This window comes from Poecilia reticulata, linkage group LG1, assembly GCF_000633615.1.
Source record: "Poecilia reticulata strain Guanapo linkage group LG1, Guppy_female_1.0+MT, whole genome shotgun sequence".
Lineage (NCBI taxonomy): Eukaryota > Metazoa > Chordata > Actinopteri > Cyprinodontiformes > Poeciliidae > Poecilia > Poecilia reticulata.
The window spans coordinates 29,434,692-29,452,786 of NC_024331.1; the positions used below are offsets into that span (position 1 = coordinate 29,434,692).

At 36.6% G+C, this 18,095-nt stretch overlaps 1 protein-coding gene across 1 annotated transcript in view; it reads left to right on the forward strand.

Moving 5' to 3' along the window:
• nr3c2 (nuclear receptor subfamily 3, group C, member 2) overlaps positions 1 to 17,458 on the forward strand; it is a 104,739-nt gene extending 87,281 nt beyond the window's left edge. Inside the window, exons 8-9 of the mRNA XM_008420339.2 lie at positions 8,303 to 8,460; positions 10,788 to 17,458. Of these exons, the coding sequence (XP_008418561.1) occupies positions 8,303 to 8,460; positions 10,788 to 10,943 (314 nt within the window). The 3' untranslated portion in view covers positions 10,944 to 17,458. The remainder of the gene's footprint in view (positions 1 to 8,302; positions 8,461 to 10,787) is intronic.
• Positions 17,459 to 18,095: the final 637 nt, after the last annotated feature.

The window sequence follows — 18,095 nt, forward strand, 5'->3', positions numbered from 1 at the left end:
TGTGTTAATGTCAGGTACGGGTTTTAGGGTGACAATTAGTCCAGGTATTTCACTTTCCTCCTCAGTACATTTAAGACAGAAACACTGAAGGCTAAACATGAGTTTTTGTATTGTTCTTCTCATAGTAGCCTAAATACTGTGTGGGTTTTTGTCCCTTTGAATGAATGTAGGCTGATGTGCAACGGGGGGAAATATGCCGTTATTCCACCTGTTTGGAGCAAATCTGTGCTACAAAGTTGGAGTCAGCAGGTCAAACTTTTTAAAGATTGGTGATCAGTGCAGATTTATGAATAAAGATGGAATTTACACACCAACAGCATGAAAAATACACATTGTAAGATGAGCAGATCATGACATTCTCACTTAATTAAACTGTTTCTTTGACCTGTCGGCATTAGTCTGCATTCATGGTTTTTGTCTAATCTTACAATATTATTATAGTACAACGATTCATACAGCTTTTAAACTGTATCACCCTATAATGTAGAACAAATTTTCATTTGGAGAAGCAGTTTTTCAGACTTTCATGGTTTTCTATGGTATTACAGAATGGAAAAAACATTCATTATCGCTGAGGTATAAAACAAAGGAATGATTTGCTTAACATAGCCGTTGTTTTGTCTTTTCACAGACAAGTTCAGTGTGTTTTTTCCATGACAACAGTATCTGATTGATTTTTTTCATTATAAATGGTAATGGGAACTTTATGAGAATCCGATAGTGTTCCTGAAACAATCTCTTCAGTTTTTGTTGTATTTATTTTAAGAGCATTTTCATCACTTTATTGAACAACTTAATCAACATCATTGATCCTGGGATGAGTGTCCGTTATTATGTGGAGTATTTTACCTTTACTTGCTTTGACTATTATTGGGGCTAAATGCATTATTTTTCTGTTGTCATGACTCCAATTTCATTTCAGAATCTTAAATACCTTAAGAGCATTTTCACTCCATCCAGTTATATTTGTTGTATTTTAATTTTCTTCCCAAAATCTCATGTTTGAATATTTTTTTTAGTTTTAGTTGCCATATTTGAATGTAACATTGTTTTATCCTTTTATAGCTGGTGATGGTAGCATGTAGGGCTGTGTAATAATATCAATTTTGCGATATATATATCGATATTTTCTTTCCTAGAAAAAAAATCGATATTCATCCACAAGTATCGTAACATCCAACTGTCACCTTGCTCACTCACTGCTTGCTTCGCCGGGAGAGTGATTAGGTCATCAGGCGTAGAGTGATTCCTTCAGATGTTAAGTGTCAAGGTTAAAAAGGTATCAAACTATTCAGAGCAGGTACTTGGTGCACTTTATTTACTTTACAAATGCATACAAGCTACAGTTTGTACCGTTTCAATTAAAAGAATCATGTTTTCTTTGATTCATTTTGTCCTGTTGTCGACTTTAAGTCTGTGTCCAACCAGAGCCAGGTATTGTGTAGTTGGTGCTTTTAATCCGTTCTCAGTTAAATTTATTCAGTCCAACTCGATAACCCACAAAATGTCACCAAAATCACTCTGTCCCTCTAAAATCTTTCAGAAAAGCTCAAAAGTGTATTGAATTGTATTATTTGCTGAATATCGCAATGTATATCGCATCGTGAGCAGAATATCGCGTTTTGTATCGTGAGATTATTGTATCACTACAGCCCTAGTAGCATGCGGCTTTTACTTAGCACCACAAGTCCTAAGTTTTGGGAGAGATTAATTAGGAGAAAGAAAGTAAGGAGCTAAAATATATAAACATGAAAAATAACACGGGTTCAGAAGATGAGTTAGTGTTAGTAAATGAGAACAGGTGCACATGAACGGGGAGGAAGAAAGAAAAGACTAGGAGTGCAGCGGGATGGCAGAACGGCTCCTTCTGTTGCTGTGGCCTCCCTCTCCTCTCCTCACTGGTTCTCTGGAGGTTTTCCAGAAAGCCCCGCTGCACTTAATAAAGGCCAGTCAAGCGCCAGGCAAGGCTCCAAGACCTGCTATTTTTCTGCACTTCCTTAAAACCCCGACTGGAGTTCTGAAAGAGCGAGTGGAGATAAAAGAGGAGTGGATGCAGAATGAAAACGGGGGATTGGAGGTGCTTCACAGACGGTTCATTATACTTCACATTAGAAAAGATTATTTTAGTAATTGAGTGTCTATTGATTATTCTGATAAATCGAATAATCTGCAGTAGCTACTTAAGCTAGTAAAAGATTACATGAAAGAGAAAATGCTGTTAAGTAAACTGTTCAGTTCCTTTTTTAACAAGAACACATTTTATTGATTAAAATACAATAACATTAAAACAACCATTTTAGTCCCAGGCTTTGATTCTAAAAAAGTATTTTAAAGTGCAAAAACAACAAAAAGGTTAAACATTTCACATTAATTTTTAAAATAAAAAAAAACAAACTTAAAATGAGGATTTAGCAAACACAGTCTTTTATGTCACACAATTTCAGCCTAAAGTTTGAAGTATGAAAGAGCTTTGTTACAAAATAGATATTTATAATCTGCTGTTTTTTTCATGCCATTATTTTTCTTCATAAGTAAGAAAAACTGATACCAGTTTTTCTTACTTATGAAGAAGTAAGAAAAACTTCTTCATAAGTTTTTCATAAGTTTTTCTTACTTATGAAGAAAAACTGGTACCAGTTTTTCTTACTGGTACCAGTTTATTATTTTTAATTTTAATTTAATTTAGTTTATTTATTTCGAACAGACAAAAACTGAAAACAAGAAAAATTTAAACAAATTATCATGCCCAATGACACAAAATTTTACATTCCACACGAACTTTTAGCCTCTTTCTAGCTACTAATAGCACGTAGCATTCATCAACAGCTCATTGGTGGAAGTGAGAGTGTTGTGCAACCCAAAAAACATCCGGCTGGAGCACAGGGAGCTAATTTAGTCAAATTTAACAAGAAATTTTAATACACTCTAATAATTTGCCGAATCGTTCCAGCCCTACTTGTGCTTTCAAATTTAGTCATCATAAAACTGTGAAATATGAGGGATTAAGATGAGGAACATAATCATCCTGCGATGGTCCAAAGCCCGCATGACAAAGTGTCCATACTGGAGAGGAGTTTGGCTTGGTTCCACTGCAGGCATTGTAGGAAGCCCTTGTTCAAATGTGATAGCTGGACGTTGTTTACAGAGGAGGTGTCAAAACCCGTCAGCTGAGGAAGCACTACAGAGTCAGGGCTGCTGTGTGCGCCTTTGGGCGGGCTTGTAAAAGTACATTTGTATGCTACATAAGGTGAACGAGCAAAACACAAAGAGGAAAAGTGGGATAAAGAGAAAAGAGACAAGGGCTGTTATTTCTCTGTGACCTTGGCTAAGGTTTCACTGAGCCTGCGGTGTCTTATGACCCTATTTGGATTTGGTACAAAAGCAGTGGCCTGTTCAAACCAGTTAAGCTCCTCATCTCCTCACGAACACAGAGGGTCTGCATTTAAAGTATTCTCTTTATTCATTTGGTTTGTTCGTGTGCTTGAATTTGTGCTTTTTACTAATCAGACTAAGAGCAGGTGGGTCAGGTGTTCAGGCACTTTACTGGACTCAACAGAGCTTTGATCATCACACATTCACTGCTAAACACAGCTGATCTTATCTCTCACATGCATTAAACTGCAGCCTTGTTCTGGTTGCTTCAGCTGCACATGCAGTCTGAAGGTCAAAGGTTTACATCCAGTCATCGTCACCATGAATGTTGCATTAATTGCTGGCTTTTAACAGTTTGTTTGAACTGTTCTTTCTCCTGAGTGGAATAATAATGCAACATGAAGCTGCATTGATCTCTAAAAACAATAGTTTTGTCCTCCAGAAGTTTTAATTTGTTGTGGATTTTTTTCAGTCCAACTCATGTTTGTTAAAATATATTTTATGAAGATGCCCTTGACTTCTGCATTCTGTCTGGATAATTACTAACCTTTTTTTTTTGGTATTGATTAAAATCGTTTGTTTTCCATTAGGTCTCTAACCTTGATCTTTAAACAATCTGGCTAAAAAAAATCACTCAAAATCACATAAAACAATCAGTTTTTTAATCTGTTTCCATTTAAATAGTAATTAAACTGAGAAGAAAATCACCTTTTTAAAAAAAAGCCAACTTGCCTATTCTGTACATCTTACTACACATCATGGTAGGTTTTTCAGTGTTTGCAGAACAAAGTATTGCTATGTGACCTAGTACAACTATTTTTTGGGGGGTTTGGTGTTTTTAATACATATTTGCTTTTTGAAGAGTTTTACTTGTCTTCTGTAAGGCCTTAACCAGCACATGACTCAGGTAGAAACATTTAGCTTTTCCTTGGGGATAGCTACAAATTTTAGTTGTGCTTGAAGGTGTAAATTTTTGAGCAGCTTAATTTCCTAATTGGTAATGATTTGGTCCGCAGTGATTTAAAACTGACTTCCCAGAGGCGAATCATGCAGGTGTTTCTCAGCATAACAACCAATATCCTTTCTGCTAAAGAAATTTAGTTTCATTTAGTTCAATTTGAAAATAATATTTATCCCAAAGGGAAATAAAATGTTGTTGTTACTCGTGTCATCAAAGTATGTAAAAGGGGTTTTGCAGACGGTGATGGTGTGGGCAGGAAGCCACTGACTGAATGACAGGAAAAAAGATAATATTTCACAGTAAAATGTCCTGGATGACACTGCTGGTTATTAGCAAACACAACTAATCCGTCTCATTTGCTTTTGCCGCTTCACTTTAAATCTGTCTGGTAGTCTGGTTAGAATGCCAGGCAGAGAGACGTAGGAGTTTGGGACACGATCGATGTAAGAACATCCTCCTCTTTGAACTTCCTCCTTCTCTCTCTGCATCCTCAAAACGTCCTTTTAGACTCCTCTGGGATTCTGGGGTCGTAGTTCAGGTATTATTTGAGCTTTTGAGATGCTAACTAGCTGCTCCCGGTTGTAAAAAAAAAAAAAAAAAAATTGTAAAAAGAAACACTGTGTTGCCACAGTTACACATCATAACAACTGAGTAAAAAAATAAGAGTAAAAATCCATCCAGCTCACAGCATCCAAAACCAAAGGGAAAAATTGTCCACAAAAGCAATGGCTCTACCAAAAATAACGCATTAAAGTCTACAAAAAGAAGAAATCAGAGCTGCCACTATGAGCCACACAGTTCTGGAGTTCAGCATAAAGCTTTGCCAAATAACATCACATCCAATTAACTTGTAGTTCAGATGGCTTTTCCATCTTGTGTAAATGTAAAATTCTCTTTATTAGATCTACACTGTGCTTCTTTGCGCTTTTATTGTTTTGAGTGATCAATCCAAATGAATGCTGTCAAACAAATCCTTTTTATTCTGATAAATGGAAACCACCAGCGGCAGTCAATCCTAATCACATACTAAAAGTTAAAAGGCCCCGGCCCTGTCACATTAAGACACCCTGCAACTTTGATCACCGCTTATTGAAAGAAATTATTAAAAACCCAAAATTAATGGCCTTTATGCCCATTATGAAAACCAGTAACCAGTAAGTAACTGGACCTGCAGGAATGTCGATAAATAAGAACTGCAGCCTTGTTGAAGGGGTAATGCAGAAACAAAAATCTATTTGATACCAAATTATACAAACGCCCTATTTTTGGGCCACATGTGGAGAAACCCTGTGAAGGCCAGGCCATTTTCAAAGCAAGGTCCATTTGGGTCAGTGGGAGACAAACAAAAGGTCCGAATGTAGCCCTCAGTTTTAACACGTTCTCATCATGTCAGCCATGAAATGTAGCGCAGGACTCCCAGCCTCCGCGGCGGAGAACAATCTGTCTTTCTATCGGCTCTCAGCTCCATGTACGTTAGGCCTGGAGGTGTCTGTGTGTTAAAGAAACAGTGAAAAGGATAACACAGCGAGGGAAGAAGGCAACAGAGCACACATCTTCACAGTTACAGTGTTTTATCCTCTGAGACTTGCAATTCAAACACGTCCTTTCAGTTGTGTTATTTTGTAAATTTTTTCTACAAGCAGTTTTAGTTCACCCGAGGTTCACAGGATACTTACAAGTACAGAAGAATATAATCCAATTTAACACTGTCTGTGACTGGATGTGTGTGTGTGTGTGTGTGTGTGTGTTGGGGTCGGTTCTTTCAACCCATTAGAGCTGAGAATAGTGCAGTCTGCTGTGCAACAACACAACTAGGTTTCAGTCTGAGCGTTTGTCTCGGTGCGTTGTGTTTACTTCCTGTTGCAACTTGGTGGATGGTTTCAGTTTTCAGCCAACATGTGAACATATGTGGGTCTCATATGAGAAGCTGAATATGTGTCAGACTCCAATCCTCGAGAGCAGGTGTCCCACCGTTTTCAGATGTGTTTCTGCTTCAACACCTGAATCAAATAATGAGGTCATTAGCAGGACTCCGGAGAACTTGGCTGCATGCCGATGAGGCAATCCAGTGTTGGACCAGCAGGGACTAATGCTGCGTTCCAGTTACCTCGGAAATCGGAACGCTGGGTGTGACAACAGACTGAGCTAACAACATTCCAATTAAGAAGTCGGGATTTCAACTTGGCCTGTTATGATAACACATTTTGCTGGATGATAAATTATCCCAGAAGTTATTGCGATAAACAATAACATTGTTGTTTTGAGATCATTTACAAGTGGTGTAGTGGTATTTGCATAGTATTGCAAGATCACATTCTGAAAGATCAATAAACTTTTAATTCTTATGAACATTTAACACATTTAAAATATTCAAAATAGATGAACAAAACAAGTGAAAGACCAAATTAAATGAATGATAAAGACTGTAAACAAAATAACAATTTTAAATGTAAAATAATCTGCCAGTGAATCTAGCACTTTTTCATCAATATTAAGTAATTGACTTAAAAAAAAGCTAATATATGTTATTGAAAAGTTACTCTGTTCTTACTTCAAAAGTACTAAGACATTCACACTAGAAGCTAGACTGAAAAACTTGGTAAAAGTCTGTGTTTTTGCAGTGAATTTGTCCTGTTTTAAAGCTGATTAAATGTAAGTAGATTTTTTTTTTTTACACTGAGCTAATAACCTTAGTGTGAAGGTTGCAGTTGTTTGTTCACTAACTGAGGCTAAGTTCAAAAAGATTTACAGTTAGATTTACATAATTGTTTTCTGAGAACTTTCAATTAATGAATTTGTTCATGAACGTAAACTGAAGAACTAATTACCGCTGGAAATGGTGCATGTGATTATAGCGAGTTGCTAAAATGGCTTAAATCACCAACAGAGAGAAAATGCCCCCAAATCAGTCTTGTGTGTGGGAGTTGAAGCCTAATTCACCAAGCACCTCTAATTACCCTTTACGCAGTTCCACATCCCGTCATTAAAGGAGCACACTGGTGGCTGCATATGTCTTGGCCCGTTTTCTGCAAATCGTGTTAAGCGAAAGCTTGCCAGCCAATTCTAAGCTGAATCAAGCTTACTCCGTGTTGTTTAAAATTTGGATTTTCAACTGTGAATGTTTTCTTTTTTTGTATTTTGAAGACATCTTCAGGAGCTGAGGGTTGAAGCAGTGGGTCTCTCCAAACTCTAAATGTCTGAATTTGTGAAGTTTTGAAGCTGCTCTACGAGGGGGAACAGATTAAAATAATACTTAAGTGTTTTTGAAGATTCAATTGAAAAAAGAATGTGTTTCCGTTTATTACAGAAATGAGAATTTACTGAGATGTTGGAGAAGCTCGGGTTCAGCTCGTCTGCATCGTTGGGTTTAGTTTCTCCTATCATCTTGTGCGCAGATGGGCTCTCGATGGGGTTTAGGTCAGGCCAGTTTGCTGGCAAATCAAACACAGTGATACTTTGGTCATTAAAGCAGGTACTGGTACTTCTGACAGCCGGTTCCAAGCCCTGCAGGAGAATGACGTCTGAATGCCCATTAACCTCAACAGCAGAGGGAGGAATGATGTGCTCTACAGTTACCTTTAGACCTGACACTTGAGAAAACACGTGGATGACTGGCTCCCCGTGTCATCACTGAACTTCACACCGGACCTCAGTCACCTTGGATTCTTTTTCACACGCTCAGATCAGCTTCCAGTGAATATATTATTGGCTGCACCCTATTTGACAATATTTGTTTTACCTGAGGTAACAGGTAAAAATATCAAATGTCTGTTTTTTTGACCAAATACATTTTTGAAAATATAATTTTTTTTTAGCTATTTGATAAAAAACAAAATCTGACACATTTCAAACAACAACATACAGATGAAAGCTTTTTATTATTATTATTATTAGAAATCTACAGTATGAAAGTGTTTATCTTTTTACTTTTATTTTTTTTGCTAAGTCCAAATAACATTTCTATTCCAGTTCCCAAAGAGGGTCTGAAGAACCAGGCTGCATTCGAGGAGATGAGGGTTAATTACATCAAGGAGCTGCGACGTTCTGTGGGAAAGGCGACCAACAACTCCGGCCAAACCTGGCAGCGCTTCTTCCAGCTCACCAAGCTGCTGGACGCCATGCATGATGTAAGTTCCCCTGACCCGGTCCACTCTGCGCACGCTTCCCTGCAAAGCCCCTCTTTTCTGAACTGCTGCCACTTTGGGCTTCTGCTCTTAGAGGAAAAGTTGAGTAAAATGGCAACATAGTGGATTCTGGTTAATGCTTTAGTTAGCGGTTCAATAGCATTGTGTGGTTTGCAGTGAGGATAATTGCATCCCTGAGGGGGGAGTGGGGAATTATTTTGGAAGAGGCAGTGGCCACGCTGTATTGGTGAGCGGAACAGAGGAGGATCGATACCGGCTTTCGGTTTATTGGATCAGGGCGCTGAGGTGTCACTGTGGGAAATGTGCTAAATGACAGTCACGTTTCTATGCACGGGGTCGGCTGGTGCAAAAGCAAAGCCTGGAGGTGAAGATCAGCAAGCGGGAAGTCATAAAGATAACTGACCAGAATTAATTCAGCCTTATGATTAAGTAATTGGGGTTTGTGCTGACAGAATGACCTTTCTCTCAGGGAGAGCTGGGTAGAGAAAAAATAAAACGTGCTGCCCCCAAGTGGTCAGCACAATAGAGCAATAAAGGAAATTTAACCTGAACAGAAAGAAATGTAATAAAATGTTCCTGTTTTCAAATGAAGACAAGAAGCTGCCCTGCAACAGAGTTCAGACCATTTAATGTTTCCCCCATTTTGTCAACTTACTGGGATTTTATGTGACAGACAAAAACAAGAAATCAAGAAACAATCCATAAACTATAATTTCCTTTCTTTTAACAAAGAACAAAATCTGACTTTTTTCTTTAGCCAAACTGAGTGAACATTTAGGAAAACCAGATTTTGCTGTAACTACAGCTGGAAGTCCCATCCCTACCTGCCTTGCACATCTAATTCAGAATTGTTGTCCTGCTGAAATGTCAAAGCCATGCCCATGGCATGATACTGCCACCTCCGTGTTTCACTGTAAGGATTGTTCACTGTAAAATCATAGAATCTCACCTAGTATTTTTGGGATAGTCTCTACTTATACATCTTAGTGTGCATAAAATACAACAAAACTAACTTGCAAGTAACTTTTCAGCAAGACATAGGAGCTTGTTTTAAGACAGTAATTCCTTAATATTGTTGAAAAAGTACCAGTCCATTGGTAGATTATTCCACTTTTAACATGAGACAATTTACTTATTATAAGTGAAATAATTCACCAAGTGGGAACTTTTTATTATTAATATTAACAAATTATTGACTTCAGGAAATCTCCTACTTATTGCTAAAGTAACTTGTAAGTTAACTTTGTCTTATTTCAAGTGTACTAAAATATTTGCAGTGGAAACTCGACAAAAATCCGTGGAAATATTTTGTGATTTTGCAGTGTATATGATGTGTAGTCTGAGTTTTCTGCCTCTCAGTTTCTGTGAGATGTTCAACGTTTGGATATCGTTTTATAACCTAACTCTGCTTTAAACTTCTCCACAACTTTCCTCCTGACCTGCCCGCTGTGTTACTTGCCCCCATGCTGCTGTTTGTTTACTAATGCTCTCTATCACAGAACAGCTGGATTCATGCTGAGGTGAAATGACACACAGGCAGATTTTTAAATCCTAAAGACAATCAGTTGTTCTGCATTTGATTCAGGCATGTTAGAGGACAGAGGGCTATTAGGACCAGATTAAGAGAATTTTCTTTACATAACAAGAGTGAAATCATAATATTATGAGAATAAACTCATACTATTAGCAAAATAAAGATAGGATATTGCCAGAAGAAAAGCGAAAAAGTATAAGACAAAAATTGTTTTAAGGTGAAAAATAATCACGATGTGACGTGACGTGACGTACTTGGCAAGTCCATCTTTTTCTCTCCTCGATGTATGAACAACCATTTTAAAGTCCTACTGGTGACAGTAATTTAACGCTTATATCTATTTCCTAACTGGTAAAACTGATTCCAAAGCAAAACTTTACAAACATTCCTCATCTATATTTTTAATAATTTTTCGTGTAGAAGATYTCAGAAAATTAAAACTTCATTCTCTTAATATTCAAACTGTATTTTGGTGATATGACTGTATATTCCTATTATTGTGACTTTATTCTTGTGTTATTTTGACTTTGTTATAAGATTTTATTTTTGTAATATTATAAYTTTATTCTCATATTTATAGCAATGCATGCCACACATTTTCATTTTTATAAGAGATTTGAAAAATTTACATAATTCTCTGCATTTGTGTTAAATTTATAACAAACTTTTTGGCTGTAAAATGTAAAAAAAAATCTAAGCAGTAATAAGATCTTTGCAAGTCCAGTTTATGAAAGTGGGATCTGTTTTCATTAAGTTGTGTGTTTGTGATATGCAGCTCGTTGGGAACTTGCTGGACTTCTGCTTCTACACCTTTCGTGAGTCGCAGGCCCTGAAGGTGGAGTTCCCCGAAATGTTGGTCGAGATCATCAGTGACCAGATACCAAAGGTGGAGTCGGGCCTTACTCACACTATCTACTTCCACAAGAAGTGACTCGCTGCAAAGCCGGAACAGAAGTGGCATTAAGAACCGGGAAAGAAAGAGGAAAACGAGGTTCAGGGAAGGGAACGTGTGCAAGAAAGGCCTGATGTGTCGGCCCCTCACCCTGCCGCCCCCTGAGGCGGCGTCCTCGCCTCGGATCGCCGTCGAGCAGAGTGGTGAGGAGAAGGATTTGACCCTGCAGTCACCATAAGCATCTTAGAGCTGTGAATAGTTTGAGACATCGAGCACGACACGACAAGATTGACTTTTAACAAACCTGACGAAAACATCCTGATGTACACCCATGCAACCCTGCCCCAAAGATGAAAACAGTATTCTGTGGAGATAAAGCCATAAATCACCTAGAATATATTCACACAGGAGTAGATGGAAAATTAACAAACTTACATGCCTTCCCGTAAATGCCCTCCACCTGCACTATATTGAGATTCCCTTACAAACCCACTGATTTTTTTTTAATTGCAAATATTAAATCTAGCTTATGCAGTCTTAAAAAGAATAATCACACTTGGAAATATCCTGCTTAGACTAGTAAATTAGCTCTGCGTGTAGCAGCAAAGGACTTCATGTGGAGGCTGCAGGTCTCTGTGAAGGTAACCCAAGGGCTATACAGGCATCATCACAAGCTAAACGGCGACATCAAATCTAACAAGTCCAAGTTCGGTTCACAAGTCTGCATCGTAACGGCCATTAATGACATCGACACACACACACACAAGGTTAAATACGTGTAGTGAAACAATCAAGACTCTTATGCAAAAGTCCAAAGCTTGAGCTGTTTTGAAATGAATATATCTCTCAAGTGTGAAGAAAGCTTGCACATGAAACTCCCGTGACTATTTCAGAGACATTGTGTTATATATTGATGCAACACTTTACCTTTTCTGCAAAAAAAATAAAAAACAAAGTTAAAAAAATGTTGCAGGATGAAATAATGCATTTACAGAAACAATTTCAGTAAGAGTCGACTGATAATGGATTTGACTGAGGTGAATCTATAGTAATAGCTGTCATTTGTGTTATCTCCAGAGCAGCTGTCCAAATGTCTGTTTTTACCCGCAATGAAGCTAAACCAGCCCTTTGTGAACCAACACTTATCTACTCTTCCCAGAGACAATAAAAAGCATTTTATAGAAGGGTTCGTTTTTTTGACAAGCCAGTCATTTTACATTAAGGTGCTTCATTTCTACAAAGCGAGGCGAGACGTAACATGTACAGTAACAAGTAGACAGCCCAGACACTACAATATATATGGACTCAAAGTCTGAACACACATACTCTGTAAAGTTTATAGTATCCAACGTGGAGCATTACTCTGCTTACAGCTAACACATCAATACCGAGTGAGTTTGTACAGGTATTAACACCGTTCTCCTCAGTTGATGTACAGAAGATGTTTTAAGGTACGTGTTGATGAAGAACAGATTATTCTGCTTTTTCCTCCTCTATTTGGGCCAAGTTGTATTACTTTCACTACGTTCTTCTGGACCATTTAATAGTCTCACACCCCACTGGTTTCTGGACGGTTGTGGAAAACTACGATGATGCTACTGAAAAGCGACAGAGAAGATAACAAGTGTGTGGGGAGGCGTGATTGTTATCCAGTTATTGTGCCCTGTAAGTGTGTATTTACATGTGTGTATGAAGTTTGTGTGCATCTTTTTTTCTTTTTTTATCTCTCTCTCGGAACGCATGTGAATAGTTTATCTGCTCTTTCAGTGTGGGTTATTATGCACACATGTCATAGATTTTAGCCACATCCTGTTTCCACATTTAGATTTGCACAGAGGAGGAACAATGTGAAATGAGGCATCAGCGCAGCTAGCAGGGATTGTTTGTTTCTTTAAGCGACTCTGATAACAGAGGGAGGAATTTCTGCATGGTCACCCAACCTAAAGTCAGACAGCATAATATTAGCCACCTAGCCTGGTGCTGGTGTGCTACATTAGAGCACCAGAACCTCTCAAAGCCGGCCCAAGGCTTAAGCAAGCTAAGCAGCCCGCAATATCAGTGACTTAATTCCCTAACGGGATGCACTGACCATCAGCTGAGTTTTAACTTGACAGGACAAAATCAGGAAACTAAAACATCAGATCATTTTTGGGTCAGCAGACATGCTGTGCCCAAACCCTTTGGGCTGCGCTAGCTACAACACCCTTTGGTGTGGAAGTTTGTACTGAGGAAAGAAAACTCAACATTAGTAAATTGTAGTAGTCTAAAGAAGCATTTTAAATGTTTGGAAATTATATGGGTATCTCTCAAAAGACTAGAAACATTGTCAAATGAGTATACTTGAAAAAAAAAATAATTCTCTCTCTTTGATGCTCCATGTCTTTTGAGGTTGGAAGGCAGCTTTGCCATCACCCTAATCTCTAGCTCCCTCCTCTATCAGATTCATGTTTGGACTTTGGCTGGGCCACTTCAAAATGTTTCTTATGCTTCAGTTAGAAGAAAAATATAAGTAACGTTGAAATGTTTCACTTTAAAGATATGAATGTCAATAATGTCAGGCATAATTCTAATTTAAACGAGTAATTTAATCAGATAACAGAAAGACTGACTGTGTTGTAGCCACGTTGCTCTGATTTATTATCATTTGTAGCTTTCAGCCTCTATCATGGAACATGGTGTGTTTTGATAATGTTGGCTTTTGAAAAAATCCACATTTTATCGAATACACATGGAAGCTGATGTTACAAAGCAAACTGATAATTTAGGAGGCTAAAATTAAATCTGTTTCTTAAAAATCAGTTTTAGGGCAACTCCCCTCTCAACTACTGAGGTGGTTCCTTTGCTCTTAAGGTAAATAATTAATGAGTGTTGATTGAATGTATCCAAGAGAAATTAAAATCAACTAAAATTGAGGGTCAGAACTTCGCAAAAATATGAAATTGGCCACAAAAATCTGATAGGTGCATCTCTACTTGAACTAAAAATTTTAATTTAATTTGACATATGTTTTATCAAAATAACAAAATTTGATAGTTTGGAAGAGCATGACTGAAGTCACCATAGTTCAGTCATTTCTCATGCTTGTGTCTGTGTGGGAATCACCTTCAATCAACACTGTAGCTGTAAATAAATAAATAACTATGAACATTCACTTAATGCAGGATTCTGGCGCTGCCTAACCAAATGAAGATGTCAGACAAGTTAATTTGGGGCCCCAAATTAAATTTTGCTCCTGGCCCCATATCATCTTGGGTCGGCTCTGGAACCGTTCCACCAGACTTTTCGCTCTCTTCTGTTTGTTCATTTTCAGGCTAACAGAAGCCAGAATTAGTTTGTCTTTGGAGGTTTAGTAAATATAGTTTAAATGACGGGGATCAGAAAAGGGAGAGGGTCGTGTATTTTATTTCTTATTATTGTCAAATTGGGAGATCTGAGGTGGATGTGTCAAATTTTGTCATCCTGATGGATTTTTTTCTCCATAAGTTATGGGAAAATATATATATATTGGGTAAGAATGTGGGGCCAACTTCTCCTCTTTCAATATACTCTACAGAAATATTATTTCAATGTTTTTTTTCTCCACTGCAATAATTTTCAGCACCTTTCCAGAAAGGCTTCATTTAATTCTTTATTTTGCCCCTTTTCGTTGTCCTTTTTAAAGAATAAAAAATGTCTAGCAGTTCATAGAATGAATGGGAAAGTATTTTTGAGAGAATTATATTTTGCAGGAAAACAATATTTAAGTACTTTGTCTAAAAATGATATCCTTTTTGTAAAACAAAATGTTATTGCATGCTTTTTGATGAGATGTTTACATGTACTTAAAAAAAAGGGAAACTTGTGCCTTTTTATCTCACCTGATTTACAGTTTTACAGTATATATTGTAAATAATAAGGCAAGTCTTTATGTTGAGTGTAGTATAAAACATTTCTACTTTAACCATCTTGTTAAACAGCTGAAAAAAAATGTGTTTCCCACTCGCCATGTTCTGTTTGTTGGCTCACAGAGTAAGTGTTGGCACAGTGAAATGAATGTATCATATATTGTGAGAGACTTATGGAGCATACTACCTGAATGTTAGAGAGAGTACATTTATTATCTACTCACTGAGGACATTTTTTATTTTGCTTTTTTTTTTTTTTTAATTTTCTTCATTATTGTTTCCTTAAACAAATAAAAAAAAAAATCAAAAGCACTTTTTAAAAAATTTTGTAACAAGCTGTATTAAGAAAGGGATCCTCTTTGCTGTTGAGGTGATATCGTAACCATGGTGACAAAGTTGACAAGCACTATAATAATAAAAACCAAGGAGTCACATACTGTTGGAACTGGGACATGTTAAAGGAAGTTATTGACTTTTTAGTTTTGAAATACAAACAGGTGAACACATTAACATAGAATCACTGACTTCAACATAAGTTTGCGCCGGATTTATTATTATTTCTTTTATTTTATTACAAATTATCAATTGAAAAGAAATGTGCATTAAGGTTTGGCTATCAAAGAAAAATAATGTGACCTAAAGAAAGGTAGATCCAGGATGTTGAATCTTCTGCAACCTCTCCTAGTGAGACTGGATGTCTCATTCATTATCGGAGTAAAAAACAACTATTATATGAATGTTATAAAATAAATGTTATGTTTGGTTCCATGTGTTCACGAAACTATCTTCACACTGTAAATTAGGCTATTTGAAACGGTGAAAGGGAAAACTGATTTTTATTTTTTATGTGGTGTTCTGTGGAGTTMTRGTTAGTATCAACCTGCAGCAGAAAGTAATCTGAATAATYTCTGTTGGGAGAAACCTAAGCTAATTTCTTAAGTAAAGACAATCTGAAAGTGGATTGAAAAACATTTTTTTAAGGAACATATAGATTTCAAATGACCATGTAATGTTTTCAAGAAACAACTTTTTACTGACTTGAGTGATGGATGCTTCCCAAAATGAGATTTGAACATAACCAGTTCATTTAAAGACAGGCAGGAAGTGTTTAACTTTAAAAACACTTAAAAAAACATGTCATCCAATTTGAACCAAATATTGTTCCTGTTTATATGAATACAGTAAAATTAATTTTGCCATAATTTCATTGAAATTTAAAAATACAATGCAAACAAAATGATAAAACAACCATTAAAATGTCAAATACAATTATGTGAAGCGATTYATTTTTATATCTGGAATTGCTTGTTAAATGTCTTTGGCTTTTATTCAGACACATTTATTTGAAGCTGCAAAACACGACAAACACAACTTCAAACCATTTCACTCTGCTGGGTAAAACACAGAATGTCAAGTTCCTGTGTGACATAATTCCCAGATATTCTTGCATTGCTTTGGCGTAGAGTACTTTAGAAATCATTTCATTTATATGTTTTGCATCAAACATGGATGTTGAGATGTCAAACTATGTAATTGAAYAACAGGTAAAAACTTGTGATTGCTCCTGACTCTTTTCTAAATTTGTTTACCCCAAACTGTGAAAACTACACAGTTGTGGTTCAATACAAATACTTGAACATCTCAGAGTAAACAACCATTTTAAAGCACAAAKACTGGAGCAGAAATTCAGTCTGGACTAGCCATTAGCAGGACTCTTTCATCGAAACTTCTGTTTCCCCAACCTGAAATTGTTCTGAGAAGCTTTCAGCAGGTAACATACTGACTAATGACAAATCCACAAAATCCACACTTCAGATTTTTCCCAAACTATTTCTTTAAATTTTTTACTGCCAAAATATGAGCTACAAGCAGTGGGGGGATTAAAGTGTGACAGCAAAGTATTGAACCAAGAACATGGGGAGTGTTGGAAATAAGTGAGCATATAAATCTGTCTGTGCTCAAGTTGCATTGTTAGTAATTCAATATTTCCAACTGTCACTTTAACAAAGTGAGAGAAAAGAAAATCTTCTGCAAGTAAGTGCAATTCTCTGTCAGCAGACGGACCTGTGAGCTGTATTGACACTCTCATCCAACTTCCAGCAAAAAGTAAACAAGAATATTCACAACTGTCAAACTAGTTCCAAGAGAGGGAAGCTGATTAATGTACAGTTTATTTTTTGGCCATCAGTCATTACCTACTGCCAGCTATAAAACTTTCCCAAAACTCCAGGGAGCTGCATTGTCTTCTGAACAGTCCTCTTCTAAATTCACTCTCCTTTTTTGGCTTGTTTGTCTCACGATTAGTCTAACTGCTGTTTCCTGACACTATTGCGTCATTGTGTGTATGGAGTCATGTCATTGCCGTTTTTCAGAGTTGTGAATCGGGTGTAGACAGTCTAAGCCATATCTCCACGGCCATGGCAGTGCATTATTTATTAATAAATATATAAATATATATATATATAAAAATATACAGAAATGCTTTTTCCAGATCCAAAAATACCTTTTTACTCAGTACAAGTTTTCTTAGCAAACATACAGTGAACCTCCTTCACCAAACCTCCTTCAGCATTTTTTGAAACCAGATACTACTGTATATCTTAATGCAGATATTGCCATACTTGTGTTTGCAGAAATATTGCAAGATTCTAATAAAACCATTACACTGACTGATTGTTGTGATCTGATTATTTGTGTTGTGTAGTGTTGTTTACATTAGAAAACTGAAACCTTCAGCCTACCCAACGGACATATTCAATAAATAAGAAAACATGAAAAATTCACGTGTTTCAGTAACCTAATTCACTCAGCAAAGCACATTACATGATTTAATTAATTCAATGTAAAGCCTTTATTTCTGTTAATTGTGATTTTCTGCTTACAGCTCATGAAAACGTGACATTTGGGATTAGCGTATTACATCAGACCAATAAAAAACAACAAAAAACACAGAAATTTGGGCTTAATAAAAAGTATTTTTAATTTCTTTAAAGTTTGTTATTTTCAAAACATCTAACAAACGAGCCTCATACAAACATATTTATTGAATATGACTGATGAACTTTCACTAACCACAAGTCTTAGGTTGTTGTTCAAGTCGAAGTAAATCCTTAACTATGCAGGTGAAAAAAGCATGAAGATGATTTTAACTTGCTGGTTGTTATTCTCAAAAGGTTTTTGCTCATTGTCAATGTAAGATCTTATAAAAATATGATTTTGCTTATTTCAAACTCTGATGCCACATATAGATATATATCTAAGAAAACAAATACATTTTTATGCGTTTTGGCCTTTCAAACGATATATA